The following is an 18177-nucleotide window of genomic DNA, read 5'->3' on the forward strand; positions in this document are numbered from 1 at the left end:
CAATAAAGATTTGGGGAAAATGTGGCAGCGAGGTAAATTGTGAACCTGTGGTGGGTAATCTGTAGGGGCTTAAAGTCTAGAAAAGGCTCAGTTGAAGAGTGAGGATTATTAACAAGTTTATTTAACAAATGTAACTTGACGACCACATGCCAGGTAGCGGGGATACACTGGTCAACAAAATAGTGCTGATAATGAAGAGTAACTTCTGCCCAGTACCCATCAGCTGCAGAGAATATCAGTTAACATCAAAACTGAGCAGGGGTGGAAATATCTCTTTCCTGGAGATGGAGTCCACAGTGTGATAAAAATATCACTAAAGTTCATCTAACTTCATTCCTCCCAAATCCTTGTTCCACAGACAATCTTTATGTATTAAGTTACGCTTTCTGGAGACCTGGAACGTAGGAGGATTGGTTCTGGCTCCCGGATCACACATCACATTGACAGGGTGGGAGTGGGGGCACATATGCCCTTTAGTAGTTAAGACTTGGCCTTTATTCCCTTTGCCTTCCTGCGTGGTGCAGTCACTGTGAATTGATTCTCCAGACCGAGTCACCCTGCAGAGTGGATCCAATAAAGCGATATACCTATGGCTCTGACAATTGACCTTGAAGCAATCAAGTTGGGTGTGGCCTCCATAGTCACCTATTACAATCCTGATCCTAGGGTGCCCTGGGAAGGGGAGCTCAGGGCTGCGCATGGTTCCTGTCCCTCAGGGGCAATTGGGCTGGAAAACAAGTTAGAGGGTAGAGGATGGGTGGAGATTGGGTCCAGGGGCCAAACCTCTTCCAGCAGCACAAACTTTCTGATGAATTATATAAATTACTTCACTTGGCCCTGCCTCAGTTTACACACTTGCAAAACGAGGTGATATCACAGCGTTGTTGTGAGGATTAAATGAGTGAAATTCATTTAAAGCATTGAGCACAACACCCAGTACATTTTAAGTCACCTGTAAATGTTGTTAGTTATTATTTGGATCCCAGCTGTCATTCACTAGCTGAGTGACCTTTGGAAAGTGAATTCACTTTTCTGCACCCCAGTTTCTTTCTCCATATGAAAGAGACAAGAAAGTGGTATCTAGTCAACTGTCCCTATGGAATAAATACTTGTATTAATATTAGTGGAATGCTTCACACAGTGTGTGCCTTTAGGATTTTATGGTTGTGATTTGTTGCTGTGAAGGAAGAGGCTAGGCAGGGACAAGCAAGGATGTTACTTCAGCCTGAGGTTCCCCATTCTCATCAGCTGGGCCCACCGCCACTGTGTTCTCCAGGGAAAGGTCGGGCACTAGGTCAGGAACAATGGAACTCCCCTCTCCTGTCAGTGCTGGGCAAATCGTCAAGGCTGTGGGCTCCAATGTCAAAATTCTGAAAACAGGCCACAGAGGCCCGGAGAAGAAGGTGTGTGGAAAGGTGTAGATATGAGATCCATCCATGGCGTTGTAGAAGGAGACCTCACCAGTCTCATAGTCCAGGAAAACCCCTACTCTTTGAGGAGGGTTGGCAACTGTCAGTTTGGTCCGGGGGTCAGAGAGAGCCCGATATTTACTCCCATCAGTCAGCCCCACGGTCCAGAAGCCATTCTCGGGTGTCATTTTCACCCAACACTTTCTCTCCACGTTCTCCTGGCACACTCTGATATGCCACTCTTTCCTGTCCCCAACCTCCACCTCCCAGTAATGTCTCCCTGATGTGAAGCTTTTGCAGCCAAGCACACAGTAATGCCAATCAAATCTCTCAGGGTTGTCTGGCAGATTCTGTCGTTTGTCTGCCCGCTGCAGGCTCCTCTGGTCATTAGAAACAAGGAGGATGGGGTTTGCTGTGTTTGGATCCAAAATCACATCCGCTGCAGAAAGTTTGGGGATGGGGTCAGCCATGGTTCCTAGATCTCAGAGCTTCAGCCTGCAAGGTCTGGGTCTGGTTGAGGAAGCCCAAGTCCAGGACCGGGTGTCCCCAGCCTGCCCTGAATGTGACCCTCTCAGCAATATCAAAAGCCCCAGGCGTCTTGTGTTCAGTGGGAAAGAGGAGGGTGATGACAGTCAGGGTCTGCTTAACTGATAACTGGAACTGGCTCCTTCTTTCTACCTTTTTCTGGTTTCCCTCCCCAAAGTGACTCTGCCCACCTGTGCTTCACAGGCACGTAGGTTTACATTTGAGTCCTTGCTCTACCACTCATGAGATGAATGTCTTTTCCTTTTCTCTTTTCCCATAGACCCAAGCTATATAATATCTTCGAGCCTCAACTTTCTTATCTGAAAAATGGGGATAAATGTACTAATCTTTAGGGTAGGAAGACAGCACATGTTGTGTATTTGACTCAGGGCCGGGTGCAGAGGAAGTGCCTGATGCTATAGTGCTACCGTGCCTCTTCTGTGCTAGTGGCCATGCTGGGGGCTCTATGTGCTTTCAGACCCATTGTCCATCTTTCTCCACCCTCTTCTGGGCCCTGGGAATCTGTCCTCTATGGACAGCATCACTGGGCTCCTTTGCCTCTGGTCACCTGTTGGGTTTGGCCAATGGGAGGTACTAGCTGAAGACTGGAAGGAGAAAGAAGAAAAGCACAGCATATATTTCCCCCACTTCCTCCCTGTGAGCATCAGATGGTGATGCTCTAACAAAGGCCTGACTTTTCCTCAGACAGCCCTCTCCTGAATAGAGCCTCTTTTTCCTTCTTCTGCAGCCACAGGAAATAACCAGCCCCTGTGAGGAGCAGCAGACAGACAGGCAGGGTCCCCACAAAGAGCTACAGTTTCCTCTGGGCTGCACCCTCTCCTTATCTGCTCTTCAAGCTTACAGGGGGTGACAGGTCCCCACTGTCGTGAGCCCTTCAGGACTGCACATTCCTTTGTTGATTCCCCTGTATTCTTTCTCTTGCCTTTGTGAATAGTTCCTTCTTTAAACACTCTTCAACCACCCATTTTGAATATATCATCTCTTTCTTGCTGGTTTTTTGACCAACGCATCTTCATTAGCTCATTTAGTTTTTCCCTCAACTCTCACATAATAGGAATTAGAATCATGATCTACAAACGAGGAGGCTGAAGCTCAGAAACATCAAGTAACTTGAGGACACAGGGGCAGGAGGCAGCATACAGAGCTTGGGAAAGGAAAAGATCCTTGAGCATTGCTGTCTCTCTTTGGTCATGTCACATCCCCACTCCCTCTGCGGCATTAGTTCACTTCACCTGTCCTTCCCCTCCTTCTATCCCTGATGCCTCTTCCTTCCCATAAAGATCTGGGGAAGCCCAGGAGAGCAATTCTCCCTGATTCTCTCGGCTCTCATCCCTGGAGATGGGGACAGCTTTGAGACCGAGACCTCAAGCTACCTACTAGGAACTCTCCCAGCCATGGGGACTTGTCATCCCAGAATCTCAAGACTTGGAGAAAAAAAGGGAATCAGATCCCTTGGGTTGTTGTCTTAGAGGACATACAGCGATCCACTTACCAGGTTGGAAGAGGGCCTTCTTCCACTCTGAAAAAAAGGACACACAATAAGGAAAGGTCATTAATTCTGTCTTACCCCCACCCATCTCCTTACCAAGCCTTTTCTGTCTCCCTTCTTTCAGTCTCTTCAAATGTCCAACAGCTCAGGCACAAAACCTCTCAAAAATGGTAGACTTCCTTTGTTGCATCAGGCTGGGGCTGTGGTGACATGGCCAGGCTAGGTTAGTCTGGGCGTGTGTGTGTGCCAGCAGGGTCGTGGGTGGCTACAAGTGCCCAGATGCCGTAACTAAAAGTCCTCTCTGAGGCTCCAGAAAAGCCAGGAGGGTATCCCCCACAGAAAATGAGCCCCTGGGCTAGATCTGAGTACTCCTACTGGGAACGTCAATGGGTCACACAGAGGGAAAAGATTTAAACACTTAGTACACATGTGCCAGGAAACTCAGAGGCCATCCGGTCACTCACCAGCATAGGCCTGAGACTTCTCCCCACCTACAATAAAAGAAAGGTAGAGATGTCAACTGAACTCCATCATTTTTGAGTCATTCCCTTTCTCTTCCTTTTACACTCATCTAATCCTTCTCTCTGACCATGGTAGCCTTCCTGCCTCCTCCCTGCTCAACTCTCTTCTCTGCTCTCTTCCTTAGTATCAAGTCTGGAACATCATTTGCCACAGGCGCTGTGGCAGTGCTGGGCGCAGGGCTCAGTGTGTGTACATAGGCACGTATACGTGTCCTAGAGTCCATCTCTCTCCACCTGTGTTATTTCCTGCCTACTTCTGAAAAGAATCGGGCAACTCAAGGAGGAAATTTGAGATATTATCTTTTAAAACATTTATAGTAAATCTATGATAACTGAGCCACTGTGGCCACTGCACTTTTTAAGAGATACTTTTCTCTGTCTTTCTCTGATTTTCTCATTCTTTTAAATCTTACATTCTTTTCTTCTCAGCAGACTGCAGGTTATGTAAAGCAACTAGTGAGGTTCCTGGTACAGGGAAGGCATGTCCTATAAGAAGTTCCATCCCCTTCCTCCCCGTTTCCTTTAAGTGCGCCCTGAGATATTTCAATGTGCGTTACTGGGCTGAAAAGTGTGGATACCTCTCATGGAGGGAGACTGAAGACCTCTTTCTCCAGAAAAAAAAAAAAAGAAAAAAGAAAAACCATGATTTCCACCCCCACCCCCAGTGCTTTCCCCCAATCAGCCACCCATATTTCTTTCCTAAGGGAAAGGGATCCAGAACATTCCTTAGCCCAAGGCAGAGTTAGGCACCGAGGAAAAGGGCTGAAAAATATTAGGACAGAGACAGTCTTAGATACAAATTCAGAGAAAATGTCAGAGGCACTCACGAGCCATGTACTGGATCTTTCTCCACTCTGCAATGGAAGAAAGGTGATGAGTCAGTAAGACGCTCAAGCTGGGATGGGAAGACATGCGTGGGTCCCTGGGGGAATCAGAACTTACTGAGTTCATACTGGAGTGTCTCTGGAAAATAAGCAGGAAAAAAAAAAAGTACTGTTATGGGGATGGAGGGAGGAGGACCTCTGGAAAATAAACCTTGAAAATGACCCAGTGTCAGGATGGGTGCATAGGGTGGGGATGAGGCGAGGTCTTCCAGCTCCCTCCTGTAACGTGGGCCTTAGATGCCCGCTGGGGGTCAGATACCTTTTATTCTTTGTTCCTGCTCCTTTTCTGTCTGGGCTATTTCCTTTTCCTCTTTCGCTCTTTCTTTCTCCAAGAATAGAGCCTCTTTTTCCTTCTTCTGCAGCCACAGGAAATACCCAGCCCCTGTGAGGAGCAGCAGACAGACAGGCAGGGTCCCGGCGAAGACAGCGACCCAGCGCTGGGCGCTCCTGAAGAAGGGGTCTGCAACGAGATCCAGCCTTAGCCTCTCACCCCTAGGGCAGGGATCCTGGACTTTATCTCCTGATGTTAAATGATCTCTCTCTTCCTAAAGTCTCAGAGAACTGTAAGAAAGACTTCAGGAAGGGCTTGTAGTTACAGTCATAACAAAATACTATTACTTGTCTTGAAAGATCTGCCTCTACCACGTGACTGTGTTACTTGAGCTTCAGAAACACTTATTCTCTAATTAAAATTTACAATAGGTTACATTCACATGGTTCCAATGTGAAATAAAAAATATAAAACATCATCCAAGTTTCTCATCCACTCACTCTGCCCCTCTTATTTAATTAGACTCTCATTAGTCAGCTTGATCTGGTGGTTAAGAATGTGTACTTCTGAGCTGAGGGGACTGGGTTCAAATTCTGACTCCTCCACTTGACTGGCAGTGTGCCCTTGGACTAATTACTTAATCATTCTGTTCCTGGTGTCCTAATCTATAAAATGGGGGTAATAATAGTACCTAACTCATGGGGATAAAATATTAAATTAGTGCTTATAAAAGTGATACAGGAGAACTGGGGCACAAGAGGATGGCTGTGTTCCACTCAAGTCTCAGTTGAGTCCCTGGGACATGCCCCACCAAGTGAGGCTCATTGGCTTTACACAGGAAAGAATTCAAGAGCAAGCCATAGTAGAGTAAAGGTAGATTTATTCAGAGAGAGACGTACTCTGTAGACAGAGTGCCGGCCATCTCAAAAGGCAAGAAAAAGGCCACAAGGTGCAGGGTTGTTAGTTTTCATGAGTTTGGTAACTTCGTATGCTAACAAATGGGAGTATTATTCCAGCTACTTTGGGAGAATGGGCTGGGATTCCCAGGAATTGAGCCACCGCCCACTTTTTGACCTTTTATGGTCAGCCTCGAAACTGTCATGGTGCCTGTGGGAGTGCCATTTACCATGCTAATATATTACAATGAGCATATAATGAAGGTCAAGGTCTACTGGAAGTCAAATCTTCTGTCATCTTGGGCCTCAAGGTCTACTGGGAGTTGAATCTTCCACTATAGTGGTGCTAATTGTTGTCTCATTCTTTTAATGGTTGTGCCCTGCCCTCTCCCCTCCTGTCTCAAAAGGGCCTAGCACAGTGAGTGCTATGCAAGTGTATATTAAATTTAAAAATATAAATATATTTTTCTTCGTTTGTTTATGCCAAAGATAGCATTCTATACGAATTGCTCTGCATCTTGCTTATTCCGTTTACACTGTATCTTGGAAATCTTTCCACATTAGTACAGAGAGAATGGCTGTGTTTCCTTTCACAACTGGGCAATATTCCATTGCACAAAAGTTCCCCATTAGTGGACATTTGCACAGTTGCTAACTTTTTGCTCTTATAATTAATGCTGTAAGAAATAACCTTTTACCTGGATCATTTCCTACACATGCAAACGTATCTGTCAGATAAATTCCTAGAAGTGGGATTTTGGATCGATAAATAGGTAGTTTGGAGACTTGCCCCCAGTAGCAGTTGTACCAATTCATAACAAAAATATATCAAATTTCATGTACCAAAAAATGTCTAAGAGTGACTGTCTCTCCACAATCCTACCATCAGAATGTTTTACCAACCAGTACGGTTTTGTTTTATTTCGTTTTATTGTTAATCTCACAAGTAGAAAATGTTTTAATATACATTTCTCTATTAAGTGAGATTGGACAACCTTTGGTGTATTTTCCTTTTCTGTGAACTAATAATTCATATCTTTTGCTTTTTTTCCCCTACTGGTTTGTTTTATATTTTAAGGAGATTAGCCCTTTCTCTAAATTATGAGTTGTACATATTTTTTGCCCCATTTTGTCATTTGTCTTTGCTTAAGGACATGATCTTTACTATTTACCCCCATTTCCATTGCCTGTCCCAGTTTCTGGCACACAGGAAACGCTCACAAATACTTACGACAGCTTTATGGGAAAAAGAAAGATCCCTGGAGCAAGAAGAAGGCTGTGGAACCCTGCTCAATGCCTTGTTTTCACTGACAAGTCAGCACAGAGAATCACACCTCCTTCTTCTCTCTTTTTAAAATTTGTTTTTATTTTACTATATTTATTTTTATACTTTTATTCATATGGCTACACTAGATTTCAATTGGTTAATGTTTAAATTGTCATTTTTCCTAATTGTCTGTAGATTAGATTTTACATTTGTCTTCTGTAAGGCACATTTGATGGCATTTTAAAAAACTTGACATGTAATTGACATACGATAATATATTAGTTCCAGGTGTACACATCTTTCTTCTTCCAAAAAGCACAGCTAAGCACAGTATACCTGAGGCTAAGCACAATACTGACCTGCAATGGAAATCCGGGCTGTCTTTTCCTGGTTGAGGAGGGGATTTTTAACGATACAGGACACCTCTTCCCCAGCACTGTCCTTCACGATTAGAGATGATGTGACTGTATACAGGCCTGCTCCATCTGCAGCCAGAGGTGCTGCCACAGCTGGCATGTTCTGTCCCTTGACATCTCTCCACTGTATCTGGGGCTGGGGATATCAGCCAGAGGATGTGCACCCCAGGTGGATCCCTCCGTCCTTATGGCCCTTCATTTCAATGTGAAGATCAGAACCCAGTGCTGTAGAAGGAATACATGAGCCTCAATCCTTGGCAGCCTCCTATATCAGTGAGGGTCTCAACAGGAATCAGATGGCACACTCACATTAGGTAATTAAAGTAGGGTTTCATTAAGAAGCTATTCACGGTGGGGAGGGTATAGCTCAGTAGTTAAATGCGAGTCTAACATGCAGAAGGTCTTGGGTTCAATCCTCAGTACCTCCAGTAAAATAAATGAATAAACCTAATTCCTAGCACCCCCCCCAAAAAAAGAGCTGTTCACAAAAGTGCAGATATGATGAGGGAAATAGAGCAAAGCCCCAGGGCCAGGAACACTGTTAGCACCCATCCCTACACCCAAAGGGAGGTGGGGAGAAAGCCAACTTAAAGACCAAAAAGGAGAGAGTCATGTATGAGAGGATCTTCATAAGAGCTGTGATCTTTGGGAAGAGCATGCAGCCAGCTAGAGGTTGTCCTGCAGAGAGAAAACCAGGAGATTGAGTACCCAGACCTCTCTCTCCTCCCTGCCTTCCACCCACCTTATGCTATGATTCTCTACTGACCAAACCCAGCCAGAACCAACCGGGCAAGAGAGTGCCCTGAGAAAGAGAAATGCAACACTTAACATTGGACATGGACCTGGTCTTGGTGTTCTTCTGTGGAACCCAAGCAATTTCATGGAACATCAACATCAGATGGGGGCAGTTTGTCACCACATCAGGTCAAGACAAAAACAAGACCAACAGTAATTGTGTTTGAACATAGAGAAAAACGCAAACACTGTTCAAAGCACAACCATGACCAAATATCCCCCTGTCCTGGCTGTGAGTGATGCTGCTCCTTTACCAATCCCTGCTTTAGCCTTACTCTAACCTTCCTCCTGGATAAGGTTTATGAAGATACCCACTCACAGAATTACATCCTCCCCCACCTCCCTGATAGCATCCAATCTAGAGCAAAGCCCGCTTCCATAAACTTTGCCCCAAATCCCCTAACAGAAGCCCAAAGCCTGTACCAAGTCTCTCTGACAGCTTCTTCCTGAGACCCTCACGTTCCCACTTGGCATGTGCTCTCTCCCTCCTGCAACAAGGATTAAAGCCAATTGGTACAACTGCAGGTGTGTACCTGGGGGCCTTTGGTTGGAGAACAGTGGTAGCACAGATGCTGTCCCTATGGGTCAGTCTCCCCAGCATGCACCTGGAGGGACCCCAGAAGCCATGTGGAACGCAATTGAACCCAAACAACCACACACCATCTCCAAGGAAGTATTTCCTTATCCTTCCCATCCCTGATGTTCCACTTCCCTGCTTAGACCCTGGCAGCCAGTGGGAGGGAGACATTGATATTATAGGATGCAGAAGGGGTTCTTCCTGGAGGAAGACCTGCATCTTTCACAAGGGCCTCAGAGAAACAAAGTTGGAAGGCAGTGGAGGCAGTTCCCAGTGATCAGCCAGGAATGCTGAGAGGTGGATTTGGAACGTGAACTCTGCCTCTGTCCCCGGATCCCATGGAGGAACAAGCTCAGAACAAAACCTGGAGGCTCACCTGCAACCTTGAGCTCCACCAAGGCTTTTTCGTAGAAGTTGCCATCTTGGAAATAACACAGGTAGTTTCCACTGTCAGAGGCTCTGACGTTGCGAATTCGGAGAGCAACCTTCCCTGCAGTGATGTCATCTCTTAAAATTTCAGTTCTCCCTCGATACTCTGCAATCTGTCTGTCTTCTACTTCCTTCCCACCTGCGTACATGAAAACTACCTGCCTGAGGCTGGACTGCACCCACTTCAGTTCCATGGTCTCCGCGCTCATCTTTGGGGACAGGTGACAGGGCAGCTCAGCGTCTTCACCCACTATGACCAGGACGGGCCCAGGGGGTCCAATCACAGCAAACTGAGCTGGTCAGCAAAAGGGGGAAATTCCATTAGAGGGAGTTGGGGCCATGATGGTAAGAGGGTGTCTCAGGCAGAAAACCCTAGAGAGGAACAGGATCCTGACAGAAGGGCATCTGTCTTAATGGCATGTGAACCTTCAGTTTGCGCTGGGACTTCCTGGAATGAGGAGTCTAAGGTTCTGACTGGGTGCTAACAGGTAATTGTTTACTTCAGATCCATAAAAGTAGAATCGTTCCCTACCTGAGCAGGGGGTAAGCAGCTTGACCAAGACGAGGCAGACAAGGAGGTAGAGCCGAGGGGAATCTAGGGACCTGGCCGTTTTCATCTGTGATGCAAACAGAGAGACACCAGAAGGAGTCAGGGAGAAACGATGAGCTGAAAAAGATGGAGAATTCGGCGTGGAAATCTCCATCTCCCCAGGGCAGTCTCGGGGCAAACACTCCATCACTAGTGTGATGACCCAAGACCCTTTTCTGCCAAAATGTCTGCTTGGGAATCTCTTCACCTTTGAGTTCCAACATGGAAAAATCTCCCATAAAAATATGTATGTTTAGTGTACAGACAGTAACCCTAACCCACCAGGAAAATCTTTAGCTCTACTACATTAATATGTTCAGAATCCTTTCACTTGCTCACACTTCCCCAGCTACGCCAGGTCCAAGCCTTCACCATCACACTGATTAATACAAGACCCTCTTCTCTGGGTCCCTGATTCTGCTTGTGTCCCCAGTAGTCTCAGCACAACATCCAGAACATTCCTTGAGTCACATCCGGTCACTTTTCTACTTGGCACCTTCCAGTGGCTCCCGTTTCACTCAGAGTAGATGCTGAAGTCCTTCCAATGGCCGGCGTGACCCTCCAGGACCTGGCAGTCCTCACTTCATCTCCCCTGCTCTCCCTGTCTCTGTTCCAGCCACACTGCCCTTCTTGCTGGTCCCTGAACACAGCAGGACAGAGTACCTCTACAAAGGATATTGGTCTATTTTGTTTCCTGATGTATAAGAAGCTTGTAGAACAACGTGCAGTTAACATGGAGCCCTTAGTAAATATTTGTTGAATGAGTGAATGGTTACATATTAACCCATCAATACTCACTAGCATTTTATTTCAGTTTAGATCATCGGATGAATTGGTTGTCATCCAATAAGAGAGGGGGTGGAGACTTTATAAAGATAAGAATTTTTCTCCATAATGACAGTGCCCTTTGGTCTGGCTTAGAGAGCAGAGCCTGGCCTCCTGTGCTCCCACTGGGACTTGCCTATATTAATGTGTTAATTTCTATTTTTCAATAAAATGGTTTCAAGGGATAAGCCCGTCCTAGATATGTAAGTATAAGAGTTGCAACTTGATGTTCCTTGGTGCACTCTTTTCACAATTGTTATTTGGGGGAGAAACATCCCTGGAAAGGAAATGAACCATGTGCTTACTAAGGCTCCTTGGCAGATGGCCTCTGGGCTCATCAGCAATGGATAATTTCCCTGTCATGGTCTTTGCACTAGTAGAGAAGTGCCTTTTAGTGGAAGAGATGCTAATACTTGCACGGAAGGGGCAAATATATTAACCTAGAAGCACACAGCAGCCCATCACAGCTCATGCCTCTATGAAGTGCTAAGGTGCTCCCAGCTCAGAGGCAGGGCGCCTGTAACTCCCCAGTCCTGGCCTAATGCTTCCAAGTGGATCTTGGCTCAAAAAAATCACCTCCATCAAATTTTAGACATGGTCTGTGGCATCACTGACCATCTATATTTTGTTTTGTGGCTTTTTTTTGAGGTGGGGTAGCTAGGTTTATTTATTTACGATGGAGGTAAAGGGATGTGAACCCAGGACCTTGTGCATGTTAAGCATGCACTCTAATCACTGAGCTACACACCTCCTCGCACTGTGATAAAGGAAGTGTGGGGCCCTTGCCAGCAAGCCAGGCTTGATTCTAGCTGGAGTTCTAACTTGGCTTCCATCCCAACCACCCCAGAGTTAGTTGCATCCCTAAATAGTGGACAGCCCTAGAGTAGGATAGAGAACTCCAGACCTGGCCCTCTCCCTTCTCTCAGCATGTATTTCCTCCTTCCCAAAGATGCCAGATGGAATGGCTTGTTGACAACTGACTCAAGGTTGTGCCCAGCTGGGGAGCAACACTGCTGTCTCCTCTAGGCCCCAACCTATGGCCATCACAAGTTCAAATCACTCTCCCACCAGACTCTGGTCAAGATCTAAGCAGACTCCCTGGTGGAGGCTCTGGAGTCATCAGAGGCTGAACCTACCAATTCTTAATCCCAAGGCTAGTGAATGGGAGAGTTAGGAAGAAGATCTGGTCTCACCCATGTGTTTTCATTCATAGTCATTCAACAGATGTTGCCTGAGCACTCACTATGTGCTAGGCCCACGACGTGTTAGGTGTTGGAAATAAAAAGGGTGTGGGAAGTAAGTAATGGCACTACGATTCACAATCTCTGTGATCTCAGTCATGTGACAAAATGTATTTGCACTTCAGTTCCTTATAAAAATTGTGAAATAGGAACTTGAGAATATGCATTATTGGCTCAGCAATTTCACTTTGAGAAATCCAGCAAAGCACTTGCAAGGATCTAGAGAGAAGCATGTGTAAGGAAGGCACTGCAGCATTATTTTTAAAAGTGAAAAAATGATGAACAACCTAACGAGCCACTTTAACCACTAACAGGGAACTGGTTAGTTAAAGGCATGTCTGTATGAAGGAATGCAATGTGGCAATTGAGTGATTTATAGTTGCAAACCCAGAATCAAGACATATTAAGTAAACAAAAAGCACATTGCAGAGTCTACTAAAAAACAAAAAGCAAAGCTTAAACAAAAACAAACACAAAAACAAAGCTAATCATTTGTATATACATTTTATATAATTGCCTGAAAGGAGATCTGAAGGGATACGTGCTAAACTGAGAGCTGGAGATTAAGCGAAAGACGCTTTTGCCCTTTGCCCTCTATACTTGGAAAATTATTTGGATGTTTTATGTTTTATATATTTTCAGGTTTTACTTAGCAATGAAAAATTGTTACAATAATTATGATGACTGCAATATATTAGTTGTTCAGAAAATCCCAAATCCTATAAATCAACTACACACTAGTAAAAACAAATTTAAAAAAAAAAACCAACTCCTCACACGAATTTCCCCAAAGGAAACTAGCATGAGGCCCTCATTCATACCACCTGCTGCTGTGGCGCCTGTCCCCGGCAGGCCTGCCATATGTGGCGGGGTGAGCTGAGGAAGAGCCGCGAGCAGAAATCAGGGAATTCTTTGGAGCCCTGCCTGAAATCTGGACAAACTCTCAGGTAAAATATTGCCTTTCACCATCTCCTCTGCTCTTCAAAACTGCTCTCTGTGCTGCTACAGAGAAGACAGTATTATTGTTATTATATATATGTAACAATTTCAACACTGTCCTCCGGGTGAGGAATGTATTTTCACTAATGTTTCACTAATAATATCTATTATTCTTTGTTCCTGAATAGAGACAACTTCAAAAATGGAGAAGAATATGAAGGAATAAAATTTAAATAATCTGCGATGGTAATCATATACTTTACTTCATGGCAATATAAATATTTTGAGGAGTATTTTGGCCATAGATATATACCAAATGCCAGAAAAAATGTTTTATGTTTTAACCCAGAAATTCCACTTGTAGAAATTCATCTTAAAGAAAAAAATTCCGGTATTAACACAAACATTTATGCTTGTGTTAAACATTTGTGTTTGTGTTAAGACTGTTCACCACAGTAAGATCTACAATAGCAAAAAGCAGATATAGTTTAAATCACCAAATGGAATCCAGTTTTGTTACAATTAGAAATAAAAACTCTTTATTAAAAATATGATTCCTAATGACTATATGAAAATCCCTTTTGTGATTGGACAATGAGTTTTTATCTATTCTCCAACTGTTGTATATGTAGGTTGGTTCAGATTTTTTTTTTAATTACAGATAATTCTGTAAAGAACATCTTTACATATAAATATTTAAGGCACATCTCTTTCAGAATATCTTAGAACACATTCCCAGGGATGACTAGGTGAGATAAGAGTCCTTGGCTCCTTTCTGACCACAATAAGTTCCTAAGAACATGCAGTTGACACATTTTCTCATTCAAGGTGTCTCCTTCCCACAAATTTTCAAATTCAGGTCTTTAGCCTTTACATTGCCCTCCCACCTCCACCAGTTTACCAACCCTGCCCCCCACAGGCACAAGCACCAGTCCCTTTCTCTGGGTGAGGACCTTCCTGTAGGTCTACTCTCAGCTTTTCAGCCTCTCTTCCTCCAGGGCCAGTGGCCTTGGCTTTTACCAATTTCCCCCCACTTACCTCTTGGCAATTCCATCTGAAAGTTACAGCCCACAGAATGAAGACAATCAATTGTTCTCCATTAGTGATAAGAGTCTCTGATCTGGAAGAAAAAAACAAAAGAAAGATGCCTGCTCACTCTGGGAAACAGTGAGTCGTTCTGTGGCAGAGTTAGTTTTTGGATTGGCTCCGAGGGGTGTTACTCATCAGTTGCTGGGCAGAAACCAGTGGGGAAGTTTAAAATGAAAACTGAAACTGTATTGGATTGTATATGAAGAAGAAAAATTCCAGCCTTAATTCTCACACTGTTTGTGTCACTCTGTGTTTCCCTTATTGAATCATTCATGTACATGTATGTGCATAATCAGTATTTCATTATATATACCTGTTTTATGTCTTCTAGATGAAAATAGATTTATTTTATATCATAGTAGATTTACTGCGTAGAGAAATAAAAGATTTTAATGAGGGAAGAGAGGAAGTCATGCATTAAGTGAAATGTTTCTGTGACTGTTTGCTGACATCTGTTTGCATGTAGATGGGCACATGATGGAGCCAACTGAAAGTATGAACAGAAAGAAAAACAGACTCGCTTCGCCTTTTTTGAGCACCTCTGAAATTCAGGCCTCAGATCCACTACCAAATAATTGGAATTATCAGGTTTCCCAAGGCAGTGCTGTCAGTGATTGGTGGGCGTGTTTTACATTTTTGAGAAAATTCTTATTTGGAACATTACTGAGAAGCCACATTCACCCTCTGAGACTTATTTGTGCTACATTTGTATTTCATATGTATTTCTTTCTACTCTGCCAGCAGGATCATGTCTGCTCCAAAGTTTGACTCTGGAGAGTCTGTGAACACTGTTTCTGTGAGGGGTCTTTGGGACGAAGTGGTCCTACCTGTGGCTTAGAGCCTCCCAAGACAATTTATTTGCCTCTCAAGGCAGTGATTAAAGCTCCTAGGACTTTGATATGACTAGGCTGATGGAATTTAATTGTATTACAACTGTTTGAATTTAGGCTCTGTGATAGAGGTGCCTGTTGTGCAAGTTCTATTTTCGGCTCTTTTTTTTTTTTTTAATGTACAAAGAGCTATCATTCTCTCTGAGATAAGGTAGATGTCCTGGATGGCCCATTCAAGGAGATTCACTTAGTCCACTTAATGAAGCTGACGTAACTTGTGTCCTGATGAAACACTGGCAGACACAGTATTTCTGGCTCAGACTGTGTGGGGTTGACCAGATGCAGCAGGACAGCCCTGGCCAGATTTTCTCTGGTGGCTCCAGTAGAGCTGGGAGTGTCCCATCTTACTTTCTCAGATACAACAAAGCAACAGTTCCCTGTTTCTTAGTAATCACATCCCCCTTATAAAGAAGAGTGGCCAAGGAACTAAGTTTGAGCCAGTGATTTGTAGGCAGAAGCTGTTGGGTTGTGTTTCTCAAGAGAGGTCCGCATTCTTCTACATTCTCCTTCCTCTTGTGCAGAATGTGGTCTTTGTGGCTGGAGGGCAGTGACCAGCTTGTGACCATGAGGCAACCTTGGATGGAAACTACACCCAGAGAAGAAGGACAGCAGGACACCGGAGCATGGACGCATATCTGAGCTGCCAGACCCGCTCTGGACAGCTGCCCTTCTGAATTCACATTACGTAGAAGGAAAATAACCCCTGGGTTTTTTTTTTGAGCGCAAGGTACTCTTGCTCTCTTTTATCAGGAGCAAACACAATTCATCCATCCCCAGCCCCAACTATCAACACTTTATCTTGAAGATTTTCAAACAGATAGCTAATTTTTCAGTGAACACCTAATACACCTACTGTCTAGATTCTGCAGTGAACATTTTACTATACTTGCTATATTATAATCTATCTTTCTATTCATACCCCATCCATCTCTCTTTATTATTTACTCCAGCATTTATTATTTATTTATTTGGTGACTTCCAAAGTAAGTTGCAAACATTAGTACCCTTTTCCCTGGAGACTTCAGCATACCTATCAAGTAGAAGAATACACTTCTGAAATGCTTGAGACACCATAAAAGTAGGAGTTCCTTTCAGTGATATGTTCTGAAATGTTCTAACTGTTCTAAATGATCAGTGGGTTATTTTTATCTGAGTATCCCTAGCTCCTGAATGCCTAGCCATCCCTATCTTTGGTACCTGGCCCCAGGTACCTAGCCACTCCTTGTAAGAGTCAGGACTACCTCCAATAGGCTGTGTAAACAGGCAAGCTCCAGGACTGCCTCTCAGGAACAGCCTGAGGCAGGGACAAGCACTCAGGTCCCTTTTGTCCCTTCTCTGACATCTCCTCAAAGAAATGCTCCCTTTTCTGCTGATACTGCAAGACAGGACTTGATGTTCTGGAGGACCTGTAGGATGTAGGTCCCCACAAATCACCTGAAGAATGGCAGGCATAAAATCACTTATAATAGAAGCTGAGGAAAGGCATGGGATTGAGTTCAGAAATAAAATAAAATAGGGAGTGGTCATTACATCATAGATGGGTGAGAAAGTAAAACATAGCTCAGAAAGTAAAAATCAGCCCTCCCTGTCATCAGCCTGGGATAACAGACATGCTTGATAAATAAAGCCAACTCCATAGTTGGAGAAATAGTATTCCTCCCGCGGTCATGCTGCAGCTGCAAAGGGGCAAAACAAAAGCTTCCTGCTTTCTGACTCACTGGGAAATTTTGCTTTTAAAATTCACAATCTATGGGAGAAAATATTTGCAAATGATGCGACTGACAAGGGCTTAACTTCTAGAATATACAAGCAGCTCATACAACTCATGAACAAAAAAAAAAAAACAATAAAAAATGGGCAGAAGACCTAAACAGACACTTCTCCAGTGAAGACAAACCAATGGTCAATAGGCACATGAAAAGATGCTCAATATCGCTAATTATTAGAGAAATGCAAATCAAAACTGCAATGAGGTATCATCTCACACCGGTCAGAATGTCCATCATTAAAAAGTGCACAAATGATAAACTCTGGAGAGGGTGTGGAGAAAAGGGAACCCTCCTACACTGATGTTGGGAATGGAATTTGGTGCAGCCACTAAGAAAAGCATTATGGAGATTCCTTAAAAAAACTACAGGTGGGTTTACCATATGATCCAGCAATCCCACTCTTGGACATATGTCTGGAGAAAACTCTAACTTGAAAAGATACATGCACCCCAATGTTCATAGCAGCACATTTACTATAGCCAAGACAGGGAAGCAACCTAAATGTCCATTGACAGATGACTAGATAAAGAAGGCGTGGTGTATATACATAAAATGGAATACTACTCAGCCATAAAAGAGAATGAAATTATGACTTGCAGCAACATGGATGGACCTAGAGATTATCATACTAAGTGAAGTCAGTCAGACAGAAAAAGGCAAATATCACATGATATTACTTAAATCTGGAATCTAAAAAAAATGAGACAAATGAACTTATTTACAAAACAGAAACAGACTCAGACACAGAAAACAAATTTATGGTTACCAAAGGGGAAAGGCAGAGGAGTGATAAATTAGGAGTTCGGGATTAGCAGGTACAAACTACAATATATAAAATAGATAAACAACAAGGTCCTATTATATAGCACAGGGAACTATGTTTAATACTTTGTAATAACCTATAATGAAAAAGAATATGTATATATATGTATAACTGAGTCACTAGGCTATACACCAGGAACTAACGCAGCATCATAAATCAACTATACTTCAAAAAATAAATTAATTTAAAAAATAAAATAAAATTCACAGTCTATCAAAAGCTTTGCTACTGGAAATCATATCAATAAGAATGAAATAGTCCCCTCTTGCCTAGAGATCCAAGCTACTTCGACACAGAGAAGCAGCCTTGATTTCCAGCCTAGATGCTGAGCTTCAGAGAAGGGATTTCTAGGCACAACATTTTGTATCTCTTAACTTTATGGCATCCAAAGAAATAGGCTCCATGTCTACTTCTCATCTCATCACATGAAGCCCTGGGAGAGAAATGTATATGAAATGAAGCCGGAAAAATTCATTGATTCAACACATTTTTATTGAGAACCTGACGTCTAG

At 43.7% G+C, this 18177-nt stretch overlaps 1 protein-coding gene across 1 annotated transcript; it reads right to left on the reverse strand.

The window, feature by feature from the left end:
* Positions 1-71: 71 nt before the first annotated feature.
* Positions 72-14268, reverse strand: BTN3A3 (butyrophilin subfamily 3 member A3). The gene is given in 10 exon segments (XM_015251745.3): positions 72-1848; positions 3448-3474; positions 3909-3935; positions 4793-4819; positions 4908-4928; positions 5109-5309; positions 7643-7924; positions 9448-9795; positions 10033-10117; positions 14133-14268. Coding segments are annotated over 9 exon segments (1674 nt in total). The 5' UTR covers positions 14133-14268; the 3' UTR covers positions 72-1192.
* Positions 14269-18177: the final 3909 nt, after the last annotated feature.

This window comes from Vicugna pacos, chromosome 20, assembly GCF_048564905.1.
Source record: "Vicugna pacos chromosome 20, VicPac4, whole genome shotgun sequence".
NCBI classification, from domain to species: domain Eukaryota; kingdom Metazoa; phylum Chordata; class Mammalia; order Artiodactyla; family Camelidae; genus Vicugna; species Vicugna pacos.